The 22,571-nt window shown below is 49.4% G+C and overlaps 1 protein-coding gene and 1 long non-coding RNA gene across 3 annotated transcripts; both read left to right on the top strand.

Moving 5' to 3' along the window:
* The first annotated feature begins 942 nt into the window (after positions 1–942).
* LOC310666131 (mothers against decapentaplegic homolog 6-like) lies at positions 943–17,425 on the top strand. Of its 2 annotated transcripts, none has more exons than XM_083416763.1 (5): positions 943–1,093; positions 4,822–5,204; positions 7,746–7,838; positions 14,427–16,689; positions 17,153–17,425. In XM_083416763.1, exons 2-4 carry the CDS (start codon positions 4,826–4,828, stop codon positions 14,960–14,962), a joined length of 1,008 nt encoding a protein of 335 aa, XP_083272889.1. In that variant the 5' UTR covers positions 943–1,093; positions 4,822–4,825; the 3' UTR covers positions 14,963–16,689; positions 17,153–17,425. The 2 variants fall into 2 exon arrangements, with proteins under 2 accessions (XP_083272889.1, XP_083272888.1); XM_083416762.1 differs by having other exon boundaries at positions 967–1,093; positions 14,427–16,695; positions 17,158–17,425.
* On the top strand, positions 9,083–11,115 carry LOC310666302. Its single transcript, XR_014505869.1, has 3 exons — positions 9,083–9,533; positions 9,871–9,927; positions 9,959–11,115. It is a non-coding gene; the product is annotated as an uncharacterized lncRNA (long non-coding RNA).
* Positions 17,426–22,571: the final 5,146 nt, after the last annotated feature.

Genomic DNA, 22,571 nt, shown 5'->3' on the forward strand with positions numbered 1-22,571 from the left:
TGTCCCCACTGTGGAAGGACGTGTGGGTCCAGAATTGGCCTCCACAGTCACTTACGGACTCGCTCTTGGAACCGTGTTTATGGGAAACAATCTTACTCGGCTACAAGTGATGGCCAAAGAAGAACTACAAGGAATAATAATAATATTGTGTAGGCATAAACTTTTCCTGCTTGTACACCCTGCTGGAATAAACACCGCTTGGGCAGGATTGTTTAATGCGCTTTGTGCCCCGAAAGTTAATTTAATAGGATATACCTTCTTTTCATCTTAAAAAGCAGAGACATCACCTTGCCAACAAAGGTCCGTAAAGTTAAAGCCATGGTTTTCCCAGTAGTGATGTATGGAAGTGAGAGCTGGACCATAAAGAAGGCTGATCCCCGAAGAATGGATGCTTTTGAATTCTGGTGCTGGAGGAGACTCTTGAGAGTCCCATGGACTGCAAGAAGATCAAACCTCTCCATTCTGAAGGGAATCAGCCCTGAGTGCTCACTGGAAGGACCGATCCTGAAGCTGAGGCTCCAAGACTTTGGCCACCTCATGAGAAGAGAAGACTCCCTGGAAAAGACCCTGATGTTGGGAAAGATGGAGGGCACAAGGAGAAGGGGGCGACAGAGGACGAGATGGTGGGACAGTGTTCTCAAAGCTACCAGCATGAGTTTGACCAAACTGCGGGAGGCGGTGGAAGACAGGAGTGCCTGGCGTGCTCTGGTCCAGGGGGTCACGAAGAGTCGGACACGACTAAACAACAACAACCGTTTTCCCCCCTGACTTCCCAGGCACCGAGAAAACCTTCAGGTCAAGCCTGGCAGCTGCCTGCTGCCATTGGCATGACTTGCCCTGGCAGAGATCCCTCCAGACCAAGGTTTTCCCCCCCAAGCTCTCCCCCCACCCCCACTGACGCCCCGTTTCCTCCCCCTGCTTGCTGCCTCCCACGCAGAGAGAGAGAGAGAGAGAGGGAGGCTGGACGGAGGAAGCCTGGGGAGGGAACAGCCCGCAAGAAAAGAGCTTGCCAGGAAGTCTGTGGGTTGAGCCGTCCTGGTCTCCTGGCGGGGTCTGCACCCAGTGGTGTGTCCAGCCGCTCTTTGCCTTCACAGTGAGTGTGTTCCGCCCTATCTCGCTTTTGGACAGGCGTCTCTAACTCGCCGGGCAGTTAGGGAACCTGCTTGCTGCTGCTGGGTACCGGGGCGGGTGCATTAACATGTTAGATGCCCGCCGCGCGTGGACTGTCGCTTGCGCGGGGCGCCCGGGTGATAATTTGCTAACCGGGGCCGGATTTAGGTTTGATGAGGCCCTGAGCTACTGAAGGTAATGGGGCCCTTTATATGTCCAGCTGTCCTTTGACAACAACAAATTGTCGCTGGTTTTTTCTGTGCTGAATATATGCTACCTGGTAATTTATGGACCTAATAGGTCTAAAGCCAGTGGCACATAACAAAATATGTATTTTTATCAAAGTAAATGTTGAACTGAAACACAGTTAAGAAGAAGTCTATTAATAGTGAAATACCATTAAGAAGAAGTATATTAATAGTGAAATAATGATTAAGCTCTAACTTGAAATTATTTTTGATTCATCACAAACTTAATATTGCAGACGCTTTGACTGGCATTCGGCAATCACGAAAGTTCCTTTCGAAACAGTTTACAAAGACTCATAATCAAGTCTCTAGAAACTTGCTATAACATGAAATAATAATTGAAGGTTTTGTTTTATTTGTTTTTATCTTATATTTTGGAAATGTACATCCAGGTGTTTTTTCCCTTTAATTTTTTGTGGGGCCCCCAAGAGAGTGGGGCCCTAAGCTATAGCTTGTTTAGCTTATAGGTAAATCCGGCACTGGTGGTAATGTGCTGACAAGGGCAGAGGTTGGTTTGGGAAGAAGCCCCCGCTGACCAGAGATTTAAAGCTCTGTGATGACTCTATAAACAGTCATGGCTTCTCCCCCCAAAGAATCCTGGGAGCTGTAGTTTGTTAAGGGTGCTGAGAGTTGATAGGAGACCCCCTGTTCCTCTCCCAGAGCTACAATTCCCAGAATTCCCTGGGAAGAGGGATTGTTAGTTAAACCGCTGTGGAAATGATAGCTGGTGGGTGCTGGGAACTAGGGTTCTCCTCTCAGCACTCTTAACAGTCATGGCTTCCCTAAAATAATATTGGGAGCTGTATCTTGTGGAGGGTGCTGAGGGTTTTTAGGAGACCCCCATCCCCTGCAGTCCCCTCTGAGAACCACAATTCCCAGAGCGTTTTAACAGTCAAACCCTCTTCTTCATTGGAACCTCTGGGAACTGTAGTTCTCTGTGAGGGAAACAGGAGTCTCCTAAGAACTCTAAGCACCCTTAACTAACTACAGTTCCCAGAATTCTTTGGGGGAAGCCATGGCTGTTTAAAGCAGTATTATCACAGTGCTTTAAATGTAGGTTGTGAATGTGGCCCCTGGTTGGGTCAGTGTGGTTGGTCCCCACCCCGTTTTTTATATATAATTTTTATTTATTTTCCATTTAAAGTTATACATTCACATCATCATTATCCACAATACCACCCTGGCTCTTTAGAGCCTATCAACGACTCTTGGCTTTCGAAATTAACCTTTACATCATTGCAATTTATACATTTTCCAGTTCCAATTAGACTGTTTACAGAACGTCTCAAAATTTAAATAAATATAGAAAGATAGAAAATTTCTCAGTGCAAGTCATCAGACAGCCCTGCTGGCGATGTTAATTGCTTGCAATAATCTCGGAAATATTGTATAAATTTACTCCAATCCTTTTGGATTACTTGATCGTGCTGGTTTCAGATTTTTCCTGTCGGCTTCGCCAGTTCTGCGAAGTCCATCATCTTTATCTGCCGCTCTTCTTTCGTTGGTACTAGGTTTTTTTCCTCATTTTTGGGCTTAATGAATTCTTGCCGCGGTTGTTACATACATAGGGTTTCTCTTCCGTTTCTGTGCCTCTGTTTGCACAAGTCTGTGTGGGTTAGAATGTGGCTGTAATGCACAATGGATACTGGTTGCTTTGTGCTGTTGCGCCGCTGGCTGGCTGCTGTTTGCAGGGAATCAGCAGAGCAGGCTCTGGGATTTTCAGCTGGGCTGCCTACTCTGTCTCCAACAGATGTGAAGGAAGCATTTGAAAGTCAGAGGAGGTCTCAGAAATCCTCTAGTCCACCTCGCTGCTCGATAGCATTGCGGCTCCCCTGGCAGATGACTTTCCAGCCTCTAGAAAAGGAGATCTTTTTCATCTCTCAAGGGGCAGACTTTTCGCCTGTTTGTGAATAATTAGGAATTTCTGCCTTCTACTGAGTCAGACCATTGGCCCATGTAGCTCAGTACTGGCTACACTGGCTGGCAGCAGCTCTTTCGGGCAGCAGAATCTCTCCCAGCTCTAACTGAGCCTGGGACCTTCTGCACACACAGCAAATGCTCTGTCACTGAGTATTATTATTATTATGCCACCCATCTGACCGGGTTGCCCCAGCTACTCTGGGCGGCTTCCAACAGAATATGCAGAAACACAACAAACCATCACACAGCTTCCCTATTCAGTGGTACCTTGGTTCTCAAACTTAATCCGTTCTGGAAGTCCGTTCCAAAACCAAAGCGTTCCAAAACCATAAAATGAAAGCAATAACCAATATACTGTACTATAAAATAAATAAGACAGTATTGTAGGTGATAGTCATTGTTCGGCTGTGAGGCTTTTATACATTTCCGCAGTCATACAGTCAATAAATCAGTAGCTGAACTGGGTTCCACACAGTCACAAAAACAAATTACAGTGGTACCTCGGGTTAAGTACTTAATTTGTTCCGGAGGTCCGTACTTAACCTGAAACTGTTCTTAACCTGAAGCACCACTTTAGCTAATGGGGCCTCCTGCTGCTGCTGCCACGCCGCCGGAGCACGATTTCTGTTCTAACCCTGAAGCAAAGTTCTTAACCTGAAGCACTATTTCTGGGTTAGCGGAGTCTGTAACCTGAAGCGTATGTAACCCAAGGTACCACTGTAACCGAAAGAGCCTCAAAAACAAAAACACAAAATCAATAGCAAAAACAAAAGCGCCAAATATAATCCGTTCTAGAAGTCCGTTTTGACTTCTGAAATGTTCGAAAACGAAGACACAGCTTCTGATTGGTGTAGGTGCCCCAGAAACAATAGCCACCAACTGCATCGGATGTTTGGCTTCTGAAAAATGTTTGAAAACCGGAACACTTACATCCGGGTTTTTGGCATTTGGGAACCAAGGCGTTTGAGTACCAAGGTGTTTGAGAATCAAGGTACCACTGTATATGTCAGGCTTCCTCAACCTCAGCCCTCCAGATGTTTTGATACTACAATTCCCATCATCCCTGACCACTAGTCCTGCTAGTTAGGGATTATGGGAGTTGTAGGCCAAAAACATCTGGAGGGCTGAGGTTGAGGAAGCCTGGTATATGGAAACACTATAGACTATCACACATGAAAAGCTTCTCTATATAGCACTGCCTTCAGATGTTTTCAGAAGGTTATGCAATTATTTATCTGATTGGCATTCACAGGGTGGGCGCCACTACCGAGGAGGCCCTCTGTCTGGTTCCCCCCCTCTTCCCCGCCCTGCCCCCCGAAAAACCTCAGCAAAGATCATGATGCTCTGCCTGGTTGCTAAGCAACACCTCCACCACCTCTTGGTCAGCTGACTGCCACACTCGCAGAATTAACCCTTCAATTACAAGCTGAATGATCCTTGCACTTCCAACAGGCTACTTTACAGGGATGCGATTGAGGAGATGCTTTGAATGCGCGCAAAAAAGTTAAATAAATGCTGGTTTTGTCGTTATGTCTCTATAAAGCCTCATGTTCCGGTCTCGGCGAGCCAGCTTGGCACAACGGCTTTGGAGGCACCGCTGCGTCACACCCGGCCCCGACGACAGCCACGGGGCGTTGAAGCCGGCGGCTCTGGCCCTCTTCAAGAAACTCAAGGAAAAGGAGCTGGAGCTGCTGCTGTGGGCGGTGGAGAGCAGGGGGGCGGGCGAGTCGGGCTGCGTCTGGGTGGAGTCGCGAGGCTCCAAGCCGGGCCTCCCCGCCTCGCTCCTCCTGTGCCGGCTCTTCCGCTGGCCCGATTTGCGCCACCCTCACGAACTCAAGCGCCTCGGCTTCTGCAACAGCACCGGCGGAGAGGGCACCGGCATCCACTGCTGCAACCCGCATCATCTCAGCCGGCTCGCCGTACCTGGTGAGGAACGCTGGAGGCAAATCAGGCGGTGTTTTGGAGCGTTTGATCCTCCAGGTGTTGTTGTTTAGTCGTTTAGTCGTGTCCAACTCTTTGTGACCCCATGGACCAGAGAACGACAGGCACTCCTGTCTTCCACTGCCTCCCGCAGTTTGGTCAAACTCATGCTGGTAGCTTCGAGAACACTGTCCCACCATCTCGTCCTCTGTCGTCCCCTTCTCCTTGTGCCCTCCATCTTTCCCAACATCAGGGTCTTTTCCAGGGAGTCTTCTCTTCTCCTGAGGTGGCCAAAGTCTTGGAGCCTCAGCTTCAGGATCTGTCCTTCCGGTGAGCACTCAGGGCTGATTTCCTTCAGAATGGAGAGGTTGGATCTTCTTGCAGCCCATGGGACTCTCAAGTGTCTCCTCCAGCACCATAATTCGAAAGCATCGATTCTTCAGCGATCAGCCTTCTTTATGATCCAGCTCTCACTTCCAGGTGTTGGCAGACTACAACTCCCATCAGCCCTCGTAAGCTTGGCCTATGGCCAGGGACGATGGGTGTTGTGGTCGGGCAACAGCCAAAGGGCCACGCGTTTCCCCATCCCTCTCGTAGACACACGTCCCAACCAATCAGGGATCACAGACCAAATTCACCTGCAAAGGTGGAAAGCGGGGATGTGGAGCCCGGGGCCCACGGAATGGGATGGACTCCAACTCCCAGCAGTCCCAGCCATGCTGGCTGCCTCTGGTGGACCAGAACGCCCATCATTCTTGGCTATCAGGCAAACTGGCTGGAGCTGATAGGAGTTGGGAGAGCCCAGAAAGTTCATGAGGGCCACAGGCTCCCCGATCTATTTTCCCCAGGGGCCGAACCTGCTCTGCGTGGACCTCCAATGAAGCTGAGTGCTAGGAGATCCAGGGCAGATTGAACAAAGTGCTCCTTCACGCAATGCATAGTTAAACTACGGAACTCCCTTGGCTAAATTAACATACAAACTGCGAGAGAAAGACAACTGTGACTTTAGAGAAGAATGGGAACTCTTTACAAATTAATGTAAAAAACCGACAAAACGAGTTGGACTCCTTGGCAGGTTTTGAATAAACATACAGTGGTGCCCCGCAAGACAAATGCCTCGCAAGACGGAAAACCCGCAAGACGAAAGGGCTTTCTGTTTGCAGAGGCGCTTCGCAAGACGAATTTCCCTATGGGCTTGCTTCGCAAGACGAAAATTGACGAAAATTTTTGAGTTTTTTTTCCGCTCAAAAACCCCTTTTTCTGAAGCGCTAAGCTGCTAAAAGCATTTTAGCACCAAAACCGCTAATCCCTTAAGCCTTAAAAAGCCGTTTTTAGCCCTTAAATTGCCAATAGCGCTAATAGCGCTACTCCGCTAATGGGCTTGCTTCGCAAGACGAAAAAACCGCAAGACGAAAAGACTCGCGGAACGGATTCTTTTCGTCTTGCGAGGCACCACTGTACACAAATTGATTGAATGATAACATGGTAGACAGATAATGTAAGGATTCGTATAATTTTATAACATGCAGAGAATAATACGTGCTGAGAAATCAGAAAGAGGAGCTGAGGGAACTCTCCGGGGGAGGGGAGGGAGGGTTTGAGGGGGGTGGGGGAAAAGGGGAGAAAATAATGAATATGATATGTTTTGATATGCTGTTATGTTGAAATTGTTAATAAAAACATTTTTTTAAAAAACCTATGGAACTCCCTCCCACTGGAGACACTGGGTGGCTTTAAAAGAGGACTGGACAAATTGGAAGGGAAGCCTATCTATGGCTAATACCCAGGACGTCTGTGTTCTCCTGCCACTGTCATTGCTTCTGAATAGCGGTTGCTAGGAATCGCAGGAAGGGAGATTTGCTGTTGTGTTCAGGCCCTGCTAGCGAGCTTCCCATGATGCATCTGGTCGGCCACTGTGAGAACAGGATTGCAGACTAGATGGGCCATCGGCCGGATCCTGCAGGCTGCTGCTGCTATTATTATTATTATTATTATTATTATTATTATTATTTACTACCTTTATCTTCCAACAATCTCAGGGTGGTGTACATAGTTCCTCCTCCTCCCCATTTCATCCTCACAACAACCCTGTGAGGCTAAAAGATGGTGAATGGCCCAGGGTCCATAGCTGTCTACTTTTCCCTTTTCTTTCGAGGAATCCTATTCGGAATAAGGGAATTTCCCTTTAAAAAAAGGGAAACGTTGACAGCCATGCCAGGGTCACAACCAGTGAGCTTCATGGCTGAGTGGGAATTTGAACCCTGGTCTCCCAGGTCCTCTAACCATTACACCACACTGCCTCTCAATATGTTCTTATGCTCTTCCGTTTTCAACTCCCACCATCCCTGTCCGTTATCCAATCTGGCTGCGGCTTATAGGATGCTGGACTTATCTTATGGCAGCAAAACGCAGGCCTCATCCACCCGCTGCCCCCTAATCCTCAAGATATGAGTCAAAAGATTTAAAAGCGGCTCATGCCTTCCATCATTATTATTATTATTATTATTATTATTATTATTATTATTATTATTTTCTTTTCTTTTATAGAGAGCCCCCTGCCCCCCTACGGCAAGATCTCTCCTTTCGCAACCCCTCTGAAGTGTGCCAACACACTGAACAACAACCGCAGAATATGGCAAGGTGAGAAATCGGGAGTCTGGGTAAGGAGGTGTGAGAGAGGGTCTGATCCTGCGCACGGCTGAATCTGTGTCCAGGCTGTCAGCAAGGAAAGAAATTTAGAATCATAGAATCATAGAGTTGGAAGAGACCACAAGGGCCATCGAGTCCAACCCCCTGCCAAGCAGGAAACACCATCAGAGCACTCCTGACATATGGTTGTCAAGCCTCTGCTTAAAGACCTCCAAAGAAGGAGACTCCACCACACTCCTTGGCAGCAAATCCCACTGTCGAACAGCTCTTACTGTCAGGAAGTTCTTCCTAATGTTTAGGTGGAATCTTCTTTCTTGTAGTTTGAATCCATTGCTCCGTGTCCGCTTCTCTGGAGCAGCAGAAAACAACCTTTCTCCCTCCTCTATATGACATCCTTTTATATATTTGAACATGGCTATCATATCACCCCTTGACCTCCTCTTCTCCAGGCTAAACATGCCCAGCTCCCTTAGCCGTTCCTCATAAGGCATCGTTTCCAGGCCTTGGCATCGTTTCCAGGCCCAGCTCCATTGTTTTCCCAGCTGGGATTGGAATCAGCTTCTGATCTGGTTTGTGGGCCGCTTACTCCCAGCTTGCTGAGACTACTCGAAGGAGTACAACATCTGCTTTGCATCTGGTAGATTCCAGCTTCAATTCCAGGCATCTCTTCCGGGGGCGGCCGTTCCACAACAGGGGAACAGGGAAGCAGAGCTCCCCCCCCCCCCCCATCTGCTCTGCCCTGACATCCGGCCTCCCTGCACCCATCTCTTCCAATACAAAGAGGCCCCCAAACCAGGACATCATCTTCCGCGGATGCACTACTGCACAAGTCTCATGACCCATGCGAGATTGCAGTCCAAAAGGGCTTTTTTGGGGACGCGGGTGGTGCTGTGGTCTAAACCACTGAACCTAGGGCTTGCCGATCAGAAGGTCGGCGGTTTGAATCCCCGCGACGGGGTGAGTTCCCCTTGCTCGGTCCCTGCTCCTGCCAACCTAGCAGTTCGAAAGCAGCTCAAAGTGCAAGTAGATAAATAGGTACCGCTCCGGCGGGAAGGTAAACGGCATTTCCGTGCGCTGCTCTGGTTCGCCAGAAGCGGCTTAGTCATGCTGGCCACATGACCTGGAAGCTGTACGCCGGCTCCCTCGGCCAATAAAGCGAGATGAGCGCCGCAACCTCAGAGTCGTTCACAACTGGACCTAATGGTCAGGGGTCCCTTTACCTTTACCTAAACTTGCGCAGCACCTCTAAACACGCGCTTTGGGCTGCCGTGCCCCCCAAAGTGCAGCCCCAAATAACGCGAGATCGCGGTGGCCATTTTGGCCGCCTCTCACAAGAAAAATCTGAATGTCCCGTTTTCGCTAGGGCAGTTGGAGGGTATGTTCTCCTGTCACCTCGGGGCATCAGGCTGCCTCAGAGGGAGAGTTACGAAGCGGAAGGTTTATTCCATCAGCTTTGCTGGAGGCCCAGCTCCACCAGGCACCACCTGCCCCTGAGCTGTGCCCACGTTTGGTCATTATAGGGCAAAAGTTTTGAAATCTGTGCTTGGGTTTGGGTTTTCCTCTGCCCTCCCTGTCCCTCTTACCTTGTGTGTTGTGCGTTTTTTGTTTTTAAAGATTGCAAGCCTGCAGCTAGGGACTGTCTTGCTTTGATTGTAAGTAAGTCGCTCCATCCTTTTTGGATGGAGAGTGGGGTAAGGTAAAGGTAAAGGGACCCCTGACCGTTAGGTCCAGTCGTGACTGACTCTGGGGTTGCGGCGCTCATATCGCTTTATTGGCTGAGGGAGCCGGCGTACAGCTTCCGGGTCATGTGGCCAGCATGACTGAGCCGCCTCTGGCGAACCAGAGCAGCACGGAAACACCATTTACCTTCCCACCAGAGAGGTACCTATTTATCTACTTGCACTTTGTGCTTTCGAACTGCTAGGTTGGCAGGAGCAGGGACCAAGCAACGGGAGCTCACCCTGTTGCGGGGATTCGAACCGCCGACCTTCTGATTGGCAAGTCCTAGTCTCTGTGGTTTAAGTGTGGGTACAAATACTCAGAATTAATATATTTAGGTCCTTGACTTTATGCCCCATCTGTGGGCTTCTGAGTGGCACGTGACAGGGAAGTTGAAACTGAACTAGACGGGACTTTGCTCTAATCTAGTAGTGCACTTCTTATTTTTGGCCGTGTGTGGACTGAAACCTGCCTCTCTCAGCACCACCCTGAATAGTGGCCCCCAACCCTGTTTGAAAGCCCTCCTGCAGTTAGAGGTGTTGATCCCGGGCACGCCGATTTTGCTGCCCCCTTGCGAGGAGCATGAAAAGCTGGTGGGGAACAGCCCAGCCCAGAGGCCTTCCTAGATGCTTTGCAGAACAGAAACTTTTCAAAAAGCAAGGGACGGACACCGACAGACGGCTGCTGCCCCTGTTATTTCTGGTTCCCGGCGGCCGGGAGGAAGTTGCAGCCCGCAGAGACTCAGACAATGTGCCCTGACGTACAATGCAGCCTGGGATCTGGCGCCGGGCCACGCCGCCACGTCTGAGCAAGCTCTCGGCGCCTGGGCTGGCTTTTCCTCTGTCCCAGCCAAAGATGTGGGACCCCAGTGAGAGACCGTGGGGCCTACGTGCCGCCTCTCAGCGCTCCCAGCCGGCCCCCGTGGGACTTCCCGCTCCCATTGTCCCAGGGCGCCTTTGTCTGAACAGAAACCCAGGAGTCTCCTTGACCGGGAGGAACAGTCCATTCCTTATTTGTTTAATTCTATCAGTCCCTAGTTAAAAAAAACCAACACAACTTATTTTTTGCCTTTGGGAGCTGTGCCTTGCCGCAATGGGGCCAAAGGGCCATAACTCAGTGGTAGGATGTCTGCTGTGGATGCAGAAGGTCGCCAGCTCTACTTATTACTTTATCTTAGAAGGTTCTAGTCCTCATGGATCTGAATAAATAGCCGACTTAAATAGGAAGCTGTCTTACACATCGAGCTCAGTACTGTCTGCTAGGGTTTCCTGGACATAGCCAGGATTCGGCCATTGTAAACAGCGCCCGGGTGGAAATGGCTTAAATGCCGTGAAAATCTGGACGTATGGCAACCCATCTCGGAATAATAATAATAATAATAATAATAATAATAATAATAATAATATATTATTTGTTCCCTGCCCATCTGGCTGGGTTTCCCCAGCCACTCTGGGTGGCTTCCACAGAGACCAAAAATACACTAAAATGTCACACATTAAAAACTTCCCTGATCAGGGCTGCCTTAAGATGTCTTCTGAATGTCAGGTAGTTGTTTATCTCTTTGACATCTGAAGGGAGGGAGTTCCACAGGGCGGGAGCCACTACCGAGAAGGCCCTCTGTCTGGTTCTCCTAAGTGTAGATTTTGGCGAATTCCTTAAAAATAGCTCAAAAACAACTTCTTTTTTTGAGGGGGGGAAAAGCTCAACCACTTTGGGCAAAACTAAAAAAAAAACCTCAACAACTTTTGTGTCTGGATTTTCAATTTTATGGCAGCACCAGTGGTTCTCAAGCTTTTTTTCTTTGGGCCACACTTTCAGAATAAAAATTGCTCGCATCACACCGGATTTTTTCATTGATAAGAAATACATTGGAAAACAAAAATATACAACTCCTAGCGGTGCTTGATTTATAACAAAGAACACAACTACATTATAATATGACCACGGGGCATGTGGAAAATATGCAACAAGGCAGCTACGTAAGAACATGACTCATTCACAGAATATAATATTGGTGGTCCTTGAATCTTCCCTTCCTATTTGCCATCCTCTCCTGCTACACCCTTTGAGAATCACTGGTCTGCACTGACCAGCAATGACTTCTTCAAGAGTTTTGCGTGGGGGACATTCGCAGCCCTACCTGGAGATGTCAGGAATCAAACTCAGGACCTTCCACTCGCAAACTGGATGTTCTACCGCTGAGCCACACAACCTTTTCCCCTTCAAAGACTCCTCCAGTAGAATACAATAGCATCATTATCTATACCTTTGCATCTGTACATATGCACCAGCACATGAAAATCTCTGCCTTGTTATTGTTTTTTTGTGGCACACAAATGCCCATCTTAACTTTGTGGTCTGATCCTGCAGGGCACTCCTTAAAAGTTCTCAAATGAATTTTGGAATAAGGCGTTTTGCTGAGATCTCTCTGTTAACAGACAAAACCTTTCCATGTTTCCGCCTAGCTTTTTTTGAGGCTGTATGTGGGAACGGAATGGGATTTGGAAAGGAAAGAGCTTATTTCTCATCTCTTAACAGCAGCCCAGGGGCTCCGTGGCTAATATCCTGAAAGACTTTTAATCTTAATCATCTGGATTGCTGGCATTTAAGGGTTTGGCAAATTGCCCTTCCTTAAAAAAGATTATCTCCCAAACGAAAAGTATCTATCGAATGACTCATTCATATATATGATCTTCTTGTGCAAATATTTTTATTTGTTTATTGCATTTAGAATACCACTTTTATCTTCCAAGTTGCTCAAAGTGGCCTCCAGGGTTCTGCTTCTCACAACGACCCTGTGAGGTGGGTTAGGTTAAGAGATGGTGACTGAAGCAAGGTGAACTTCAGGGCTGCGTGGGGATTTGAACCCTGAACTCCCAGGTCCTAGTCCAGGGGTCAGCAAACTATTTCCGCAGGGGGCCGGTCCACTGTCCCTCACACCTTGTAGAGGGCTGGACTTTTTCTTTTTTTTAAAAAAAAGAAATTCCTATGCACACTGCGGAGAAAAGCAATGACAAACCTAGATAGCATCTTAAAAAGCAGAGACATCACCTTGCCAACAAAGGTCCATATAGTTAAAGCTACGGTTTTCCCAGTAGTGATGTATGGAAGTGAGAGCTGGACCATAAAGAAGGCTGATGGCCGAAGAATTGATGCTTTTGAATTATGGTGCTGGGGGAGACTCTTGAGATTCCCATGGACTGCAAGAAGATCAAACCTATCCATTCTGAAGGAAATCAGCCCTGAGTGCTCACTGGAAGGACAGATCGTGAAGCTGAGACTCCAATACTTTGGCCACCTCATGAGAAGACTCGACTCCCTGGAAAAGACCCTGATGCTGGGAAAGATGGAGGGCACAAGGAGAAGGGGACGACAAGAGGATGAGATGGTTAGACAGTGTTCTCGAAGCTACAAACATGAATCTGACCAAACTGCGGGTGGCAGTGGAAGACAGGAGTGCCTGGCGTGCTCTGGTCCAGGGGGTCACGAAGAGTCGGACACGACTAAACGACTAAACAACAACAACATGCACACTGCGAGGGGGGCAAGTAGTCCTTATCTTCCCAGGGGCTGCCGCCACCACCACCACCACTGAGCTATCTGGCCCACAGGAGCACCAGGGTGGCGGTGGGGGCGGGAGAAAGAGGCCGAGCGGTGGCGGCTCTGCCAATCAAACGCCGCGCCTGGTTTACCTCAGCGCGGCGCAAGGACGTCTCTGCCAATCAAGCGTCACCGAGGTAAACCAGGAGCGGCGTTTGGTTAGCAGAGCCGCCGCCGCTCAGCCTCTTCCTCCCATCGCTATTGCTGGAAGTCTCGGCTTCGTGGTGTGGGCCAAATTTAGGACCCAGGTGGGCCTGATCCTGCCCAGGGCCGTAGTTTGCCGACCCCTGTCCGAGTTCAACACTCAAACCACTACGCCAATTGAGGCGCCTGCTCACTCAGTGCCATCAATCTATGCAGATGTTTAGCTTGTTTAAACCTCTGCAGGAAGGTTATTGATTATTGATTATTGATTCTCAATAATGATGAAACTCACAGTTGGAGAATACTTTCATTTTTTTAATAAATTTTTGTTATTTGTGTGAGTTTATACTTTGTGATACCTTTTCAGCTGCACGTTATCTTTGTACTTTTGTCCTTCCAGGCTGCGGCGCTTTATAATTTAAATTTCCGGGTCACATAATCATAAATAATAATAATAATAAACATTTATGTCACAACACCACCTGTATGCAGTGAAATTAAACGAGCCACCCCCCCAACACTCAGTCTTGTTTGCGCTCTGTATGCTTGTCGGAAGTCAATTACACCACTATTTATATATATATATATTAGAGAGTGGGAAGGGACCCTGAGGGACATCCAGCCCAACCCTGCAATATAGGAATATTATTGGGCTGCCATACGTCTGGAATTTCCCGGACGTAGCCAGGATTCAGCCCTCGTAAACAGCGCCTAGGCAGAAATTGCTTAAATGTTCGTGAAAATCCGGACGTATGGCATTAAAAATTTTCATTTTTAAAAAATATGGCAACCCTAATTGAATATGCAGCTGAGGTTCCTGCACTAAGTTCTTTTTGCTATCTTTGCGCTTTTCATTAGCTAACAAACTGATAATTTATCTTGGAGGTAATTTATAGTTCTTGGAGGACTTTAATGTGGAGGAATTATAATATGCAGTTGGTTTAGATAGACTACTAAGGACCCACAGAGTCCTAAGATTCGGAAGAACCTTGTTTGATTTTGAAATTTCAATGTGTTAAATGTGAGATTTGTTTTGTAACAACCAATAAAAATATTTAATAATAAAAATGAAAAGTTCTGAAGGGAATGTCTTTCTCTCCCCCCCCCCCCCCGCAGACACCAGCCTCTCCCAGCGCTCCCTCAGAGACGGCCACTGGTGCAAACTGGCTTACTGGGAATACCGCCTTCGAGTCGGCAGGCTCTTCCCCGTCCACGACGACCACATCAACATTTTCGCTGACCTCCCGGCCGGCAGCGGCTTTTGCCTGGGCCAGCTGGGCTCCAGGAACCGTAGCCAAGCCGTGCAGCGAGCCCGGGCCAAGATCGGGCAAGGCCTGCTCCTGAGCCGCGAAGGCAGCGGCGTCTGGGCTTACAACCGCAGCGACCATCCTGTCTTCGTCTGCTCCCCAACCCTGGGTCCTCCCGGCGGCTCCGGGCCGGCTGTTCACAAGCTCCTTCCTGGCTACTCCCTCAAGGTGTTTGACTACGACCGCGCCGGCAACCTGGCCTGCTGGCAGGGCCACCACGACGGGCCCTATGATGCCCACAGCGTCCGCATCAGCTTCGGCAAAGGCTGGGGCCAGTGCTACTCGCGGCGGTTTATCACCTCTTGCCCATGTTGGCTGGAAGTTCTGCTGAGTATACCTAGATGAAGAGGGGGGGCAAGGAGCCAGGAAAGGGGGCTGGTTTTGCGGGTGGGGAGAGGAACCCCCTCTCTGAGCCCTGGGGAAGTCCGGGAAAGAGCCACGTATTATTTCCCAGCTTCCTCGCGCGGGGGGAGAGAGGATTCTGCGAGAGTCGGGTGGCTTTTGTAAGTTATCTGTTTCCTTATAAATATACGGGTTGAGAAAGTACTGTCATATATATAAGTCGAGAAGGTAGCCTGAGGGCGAGCAAGTTAGAGGTAGTCACAAGGCAGAATTAGAGCAGGGCCCAACAAACTCAGGTTCACAGCAGAATTTTTCTTTTTTTGTAGTTCACAAACCAGTTCAACCAGTTCAGCAGCTTCCTCCCTGGGAATTTTAGCACTTCTGCTAGTGCGGCTGCCGTTTTAAAGTTTCAGCATCCGTCTCCCTTACGGAAAAAAACTATAGTTCTCAGGGAGGGTTTTTTTGGGTTTTTTAAGCGAAACTGGTTTCAAACTGGATTTGTCGTGTAAACGCAGCTGCCGCTTTGGGGGTGGAGGGCAGCCACTCAAAGCAGTCTGCTGGGGCGGAAATGATACCGTTCAGGTTTGTAAAAGCTTCACCCCGTGAAGCTGAACAGCGGTAAGTGCAGGTTGGAAAAGCAAAGGTGTGTTTTTAGCTGTCCATTTACAGCATCCACTGTAGGGAACGTTCCGCTGGCTTAGACGGCCTTAGAAAACGGGACTGGAGAGATTCCTGGAGGAGGATTAGCCCATCGACGTCTCTTAAATGTGGTGGGTAAATGGAACCTCCAGTTCCAAAAGCAGTCTACCTCTGAATATCACGTGCTGGGGATCGGTAGCAAGGGAAACAACCCACAGCTTCCCACCTCGCTTGTAGGACACGGGTAGCCGATTTATACCAAATCAGTCCATTGGTCCATCTAGCCTGGTAGTATCTACACTGACTGGCAGCATGTCTCCGGGGTTTCTGGCAGGATTCTCCTGCGGCCCTACCTGGAGATAACCAGGAGCAAACCTGGGACCTGTCTGAATGCAAAGCAGGTGCTCTACCACTGAGCTAAGGTCTTTTATGTAACAAAACAAAACCCTAAGATTCCAGTCCTCAAGATTCTGAATAAACTGGTGGATTAAAGAGGAACAACAGGAGCTGCCTTAAAGTGAGTCCAGCCCTTGACCCATCTAGCTCAATATTATCAGTATACCAATGGCAGCAGCACCCCAGGGTTTCAGACAGGCGGTCATTTGCAGCCAATTTCAAAATGCCAGCATTTGAACCCAGGACCTTTTGCATGCAGGGGAGATGCCGTACCCGTTGTAAACCTCTGGTGGGCTCCCTTTTGAGGAGAGGATGTCAGGCTGAGATAAAACCCTTTGGTCTAATGCATCAAGAGTTGTTGTGGAAAGAAGCAGGGAGGACGGCAAGTTGGAAAGCGGAAAAACAGCGAAGGAAATCTTGCTCGTGTCCCGACCCCTTTTTGATCTCTTAAGTAAGAGCCCAGCCTCGGCTGAGATAATTATTTTTGCCTCCTTTTCTCTTTTGCTATTAGTGCGCCACATTTATTTCTAGTGCGCTGCATAGAACACATAACTTGATATTTGTGCGGGGGGGGGGGAACCAGGTGTGACCCCCATCTCTGTTGAAGCAGAGAGAGAGAGTATTCAGAGGGGATCCTGAAATAAGAAGGGGTGTTTGTGAGGATGGGAAAGTGGGTCTCGAGGAAAGGGTCTAAGGCAGGGGTCTGCAACCTGCGGCTCCGGAGCCGCATGTGGCTCTTTTACACCTTTGCCGTAGCTCTGGGGCGGATACTAGCGAGGGGAGGAGGCGCATTGTGCGCCCCGACACTCCCCACTGTGGTGGGCGCTGTACTGGCTGTGACGTGGCATGGGGGCGGTGCGTGCGTTAGTCACGCACCGTCCCGACGTCACCTTCCCGCCCGCTACATTGTAAGGGGCATGTACGCTGGTCACTGTTTTGAAGGGGAGTGAAGAACACACACACACAAAAAGGGTAACTTTAACGTTTATTTCTATGAGGAGGAGTAATTCTGAGGGGTCAAACAAAGAAATAATGAAAAAAAGTGACAAAAAAGTTATTTTTATAATGACGAGTTTTGCGGCTCCCAGTTTTTTTTTCTTCGGAAACAGGTCCAAGTGGCTCTTTTTGTCTTAAAGGTTGCAGACCCCTGGCTCTAAGGAGAGATGGTAGATGAATAGATAGGAGGTTTGCCAGGGCAGAAGAAGGGGCTGGGAATGGATGGTGGTTGTGAGAGCCGGAGGAAGTTGTACTATAACAAAAGTAGGAGCCTGGCAATACCTTTCGTAGGTGTTACAGGCCGAGCAATTTTATACCCAGTTTATTTATTTCATTGTCATTTCATAAAATTTTTATACCACTCGATTGTAAGAGGAAACCAGCAACCCTCGGAAGAGGTTTACAACAAGAATAAAGCAAATAACATGATCAATGGAGACTGTTTCAGAATCATAGTTTGCAGGGGGGGGGGGAGTCCCTGCAATGGAGCTATCCCACACAGGGATCAAACCTGCAACTTTGGCATCATCAGCACCATGCTCTCAGCAACGGAGCTATCTACCAAGAGCAGCTGTTTACAACGTTCAAAGGAATAATTAAAACCAACAATAAACCGAAAACCAGATTAAAAGGTAAAGGGACCCTTGACCATTAGGTCCAGTCGTGGCCGTCTCTGGGGTTGCGGCGCTCATCTCGCTTTATTGGCTGAGGGAGCCGGCGTACAATTTCCGGTTCATGTGGCCAGCATGACTAAGCCGCTTCTGGCGAACCAGAGCAGAGCACGGAAATGCCGTTTTCCTTCCCGCTGGAGCGGTACCTATTTATCTACTTGCACTTTGTACTTTCAAACTGCTAGGTTGGCAGGAGCAGGGACCGAGCAATGGGAGCTCACCCCGTCGCTGGGATTCGAACCGCCGAGCTTCTGATCGGCAAGTCCTAGGCTCTGTGGTTTAACCCACAGCGCCACCCGCGTCCCATGAAACCAGATTAACCTGCAAATCTAGGCGGGCTTTCCTAACTGCAGGTTTTTAGCAGGCGCCGGAAAGAGTGCAGCGAAGGTGCAATCGGCAGAGAGTTCCAAAGTGCTGGTGAATCCTCACTATATAAGTTTTGATTTCTTAGCAATGCAGAACGAGTGTTCTATAGGGACATAGGAAGGTGCCTAATACTGAGCCAAGTCCATCTAGCTCAGTATTGTCAACATAGATGGGCAGAAGCCTCTCCAAGCCCTATCTGGAGATGCCAGGGACCTCTGCTTGCAAGATTCTAGTCCTCATCATTCAAAATGTACAGCTAGTTTAAAGGAGATCATAGGAAGCTGACTTATACCAAGCCCAGACCATAGGGTCCATCTAGCTCCATAGTGTCTACACTGACTGGCAGGGGTTCTCGCAGGCTCCAGGCACGATTTCTGGAGATGCTGGGGACTGAACCTGGGACCTTCTGCATGTGAGGCAGAAGCTCTGCCACTGAGCTACAGATCTTCAACTGGAACCCTGAATGAGAGGGTGCACCTCCACAGGCACAGACCTCCACATGTGGTGGGAGTGCCCCAAAATCCAACTATTCTGGACAACAGCCATACAAGAAACATGTAAAATAACTAAGCAAGTATTAGACATCACCCCAGAATTGGCCCTGCTAAACATCTTCCAAGACAACGATGCCCATTCACACCACAAAGAACTCATAACCCACCTACTTTCAGCAGCCAGAAACACCATAACCAGACACTGGAGAGACCTGTCAGGAGTAAGTATGGACCAATGGTACCAAATAGTATGGGAAACAGCCCTACTAGAAAAATTAACCAATAAACTGACACGGGGACAAACAGAAGAAGATGCCTTTACCCCGGTATGGCTCCCCTTTATCACATACACAGCCCAACAAGACAATGACAAAAATCCACCAACAGCATACAAATCAATATGGCTAACCTGATCCAAAACACCCACCCACCGCGCTCACACATGAAAACAAAGACCACCACAGCCAATCACAAACAAACAACCACACCCGAGGCCAACCCCAACCTCTCCCACCACCAAAGAAACACAAATGAACAGCATGAGCAACGCTGACACCAAACTCTACATACATTAAGCAAAATAGAAACATGGCCACCCGACCCCCCCATCTCCCCCCCCCCCCCATGTCTCAACAAAAAAAAATAACTGGAACCCTGAATTTGACCAATTGCATCCAGGTGCAAATGAGGAGGTCAGGTGGGCAGACATAAGGTTAAGTGACCCCGAGTACATTCTCTGACCAGGAGCTCGCGGTCATTACTACCAAGTTGACCACACCTTTGCGGCCTTTGGAGGGTCCCTTTGTCAAGACACCCACCCCCCCTGGAGCCGCTTACCCCAGCGAAGCTGGAAGGCAGGGTATACATTTCCCAGGGAATGGATGCTTGCGACAAGAGTACTTCTGAGCGTGTGCAGAGCAACACAAAGGAAGGAAGGAAGAGCGCCGCTTTTGCAGCGACTGTGGAGAGATGTGCTTGCGAGGGCTTCTCTGAGCATGTGCAAAATGAATACCCCCCCCCCCGCAATGCCGCAAATGCATTTGGATCCAGCCCATCTGGAAACGGGAAGGACGAAAGTCAGCAAGGCTGCGTGCCAAGGGAGAGGGAGGTGGGCTGCTGAGTCCCCCACATCTTCCCGGGGAACCTCCCATTTTTTGAAATCCATGTACTCAAAGTGGCGTCTCTGTGACTGCCAGCAGGGGGCGGTGTGTCCCCAGCTGCACCAAACGTTCCCTAAATATTTTTCAGGGCCCATGTACTGTATAGGAACACAGGAAGCTGCCTTGTCCGGAGTCTTGGTATTCATATAGCTCAGTATTGACTGCACAGACTGGCAGCAGCTCTCCAGGGGTTCTACCAGCCCTACCTGTGAGGTGCTAGGGATTGAACCTGGGTCCTTTCGCACACAGAGCAGATCCACTGAGCTATAGACCTTCCTGCAAAAGGATGGTTGCCGCTCCCTCTTTCCTGGCCTGGCTCCTATGCCCATACAGTTGCCAGGCAGGTAGGAGCCCAACAGGTTTGGCTTTGACCCAGAGGAGATGCAATGGGCCATCTGCTTGCCAGAGTAAAGGTAAAGGGACCCCTGACCATTAGGTCCAGTCGCGGACGACTCTGGGGTTGCGGCGCTCATCTCCCTTTTTGGCCGAGGGAGCCGGCGTACAGCTTCCGGGTCATGTGGCCAGCATGACTAAGCCGCTTCTGGCGAACCAGAGCAGCGCACGGAAACACTGTTTACCTTCCCGCCGGAGCAGTACCTATTTATCTACTTGCACTTTGACGGGCTTTCGAACTGCTAGGTTGGCAGGAGCAGGGACCGAGCAACGGGAGCTCACCCCTTCGCGGGGATTCGAACCGCCGACCTTCTGATCGGCAAGCCCTAGGCTCTGTGGTTTAACCCACCCATAGGATAGCTTAAAACACACACACACAGAGGGATGGGGAACCCGCACCGGCACCCTCAAGTGTTGTTGGACTCCAAATCCCATCATCCCCGACCAATGCTGGCCAGAGCTGATGGGAGTTGTAGTCCAGCACCATCTGGCGGGCCAAAGCTTCCCCATCCCTGCTTTTAACAATACAGCTCGGTCCACCCCATACATTTAAAGCTCACGAAAAATCCTCGGACCCATAGTTTGTTGATGGTGCTGGGAATTTTAGCACTGTGAAGGGTGAACTACAGTTCCCACGACAACTTTATTTTGGGAGGGTGGCGCACAGGTTTCCTAAGCCCTGGTTTATCGCTTTGCAATAAAATAGCACTTTTAAAAAAGCAATGCCCAGGCATGAGTGCAAGCGAAGAGTTAAAATCAGAGCAAAATGGAGGTGCATTTCAGCAGCTCCCAAGCAGGGCCTGAAGGCAACAGCCCTCTCCTGTCAATTGTTCCTCAGTGTCTGGTATTTGGAGATAGACTGCCCCTGGAGTTGGAGGCTTCATCATGGCTCATGGCTTTATGGAAGTGACCTCTGCATGGCTCAATCCTGGGCAGTTTGTATGGAGGTGCTGGGCTGCCCAGATGACAAGACCACCAGCCCCCGCTCTCAGGGGCCCAAAGGAAACCAGAGCAAGAGGTTTGGCACCAGCTTGGCTGCAGGAGTTGCTGGAAGTTGCTACCCAACTATCTTAGGGACTCCACTTTTGTAGGGTTTACCCCTTAGCCTTTTATTCCCCCGAACTGTAGACAAAGTGCAGCCTTCCTAAGGCAGCTTCCTATTAAAGCCAGATCTTTAATATTGGCCCATGAGGACTAGAAGCTTACTTCCGCTTTAGGGGAAGGGCCAGAGATCTGCGATGGGAGCAGCTGCGCTTCCTTACAGCTTAAAGGCCAGATCTGTAGCCAGGCGGCCCCCAGAAGTTTGCCCAGAGGGGAATGTGGCCCTTGGGGGTTGAAACAGATTCCCCTCCCTGATCTGAAGAGCAACCCATTCCCCGCCTGGGAAACCACGAAGCCCGGAATCTAAAATTACCCGCCTGTGCGGCTGTGGCTGTGATATGAGCCATTCTGTGGCCTTTCATGTTCCTAGACGGCTGCGCATGACAGGGGAAGTGACGGCTTCCTCCCTGACGCTTCCCAACATCCCCCCCACCCACTTTGCCCACCCACAACCCGCAGCGTGATTCTCGAGTCTTCAGAGAAACCGAAAGATTTAAAGGAAAACAGAGGGTGGGGGCGAAAGAGGAGGAAGAGAGCGGGCCAGAATAAACTTCTTTGTGTTGTCATCTGACTGCTGGAGGGGGGCCCGGGGCAGAGGCTGGGATCCCCAGACATCTGGTAGCCGAGGAAAGATGAGAAAGACCAGGCATAGACAAACAGCAGCCCTCCAGATGTTTGGGACTACAATTCCCATCATCCCTGACCACTGGACCTGTTACCTAGGGATGATGGGAATTGTAGTCCCAAACATCCGGAGGGCTGGAGTTTGCCCATGCCTGAGACTCATAGAACTGCAGGGGGTCATCTAGCCCAACCCCTTGCAATGGCAGAATCTCGAACCCACAACCCTGAAATTAAAGAGTCTCGTGCTCCACTGACTGAGCTATCGCTTTATGTTTCCTTCCAACGGAGTCTCCCTGCCACCCGCCGCCAGAGGTAGCCGGCTCTACTGTCGGGTAAAGGGAGTGTTGTGGCAGGTTTGGGCCCCTGTTAAGTGTGGCCCTGAGAGATATAAGCATAATTCTGAATCAAGCCAGTGATCTATCTAGTTAGTCCAGGATATTGTTCTCACAGTGGCCAGACACATGCCTGCGGCAAGCCCACAAGCAGGCCCGGAGTGCCACAATATTGTCTACACTGACTGGCAGCATCTCTCCAGCACGTTCAGGCAGCGGTCTCTCCCAGTCTTACCCGTACAGGAGAGCAAATCCTGAAGCCATCTTGACTCGAAAACATTTCCTTGACAGAGGGGGAAATGTGGGAGAAACTTTCCCTAGTACTTCTTTCACTTACAAGTCCTACAAATCCTGTCTTACGGGCGTGTTTTGTGTAGGGATAGGGTAGACCTGTGACCTGGATTCAAGAACTAAAGTTATTTACCATCTCAAAAGAACGG

Source organism: Podarcis tiliguerta (genome assembly GCF_965153285.1).
Source record: "Podarcis tiliguerta genome assembly, chromosome: 16".
Lineage (NCBI taxonomy): Eukaryota > Metazoa > Chordata > Lepidosauria > Squamata > Lacertidae > Podarcis > Podarcis tiliguerta.

Coding starts and splice junctions, on each gene's coding strand:
- LOC310666131 (XM_083416763.1), top strand. CDS start 4,826: ATGTTCCGGTCTCGGCGAGCCAGCTTGGCACAACGGCTTTGGAGGCAC. Junction 5,205..7,745: donor CAGCCGGCTCGCCGTACCTG/GTGAGGAACGCT, acceptor TTTCTTTTATAG/AGAGCCCCCTGCCCCCCTAC. Junction 7,839..14,426: donor CAACCGCAGAATATGGCAAG/GTGAGAAATCGG, acceptor CCCCCCCCGCAG/ACACCAGCCTCTCCCAGCGC.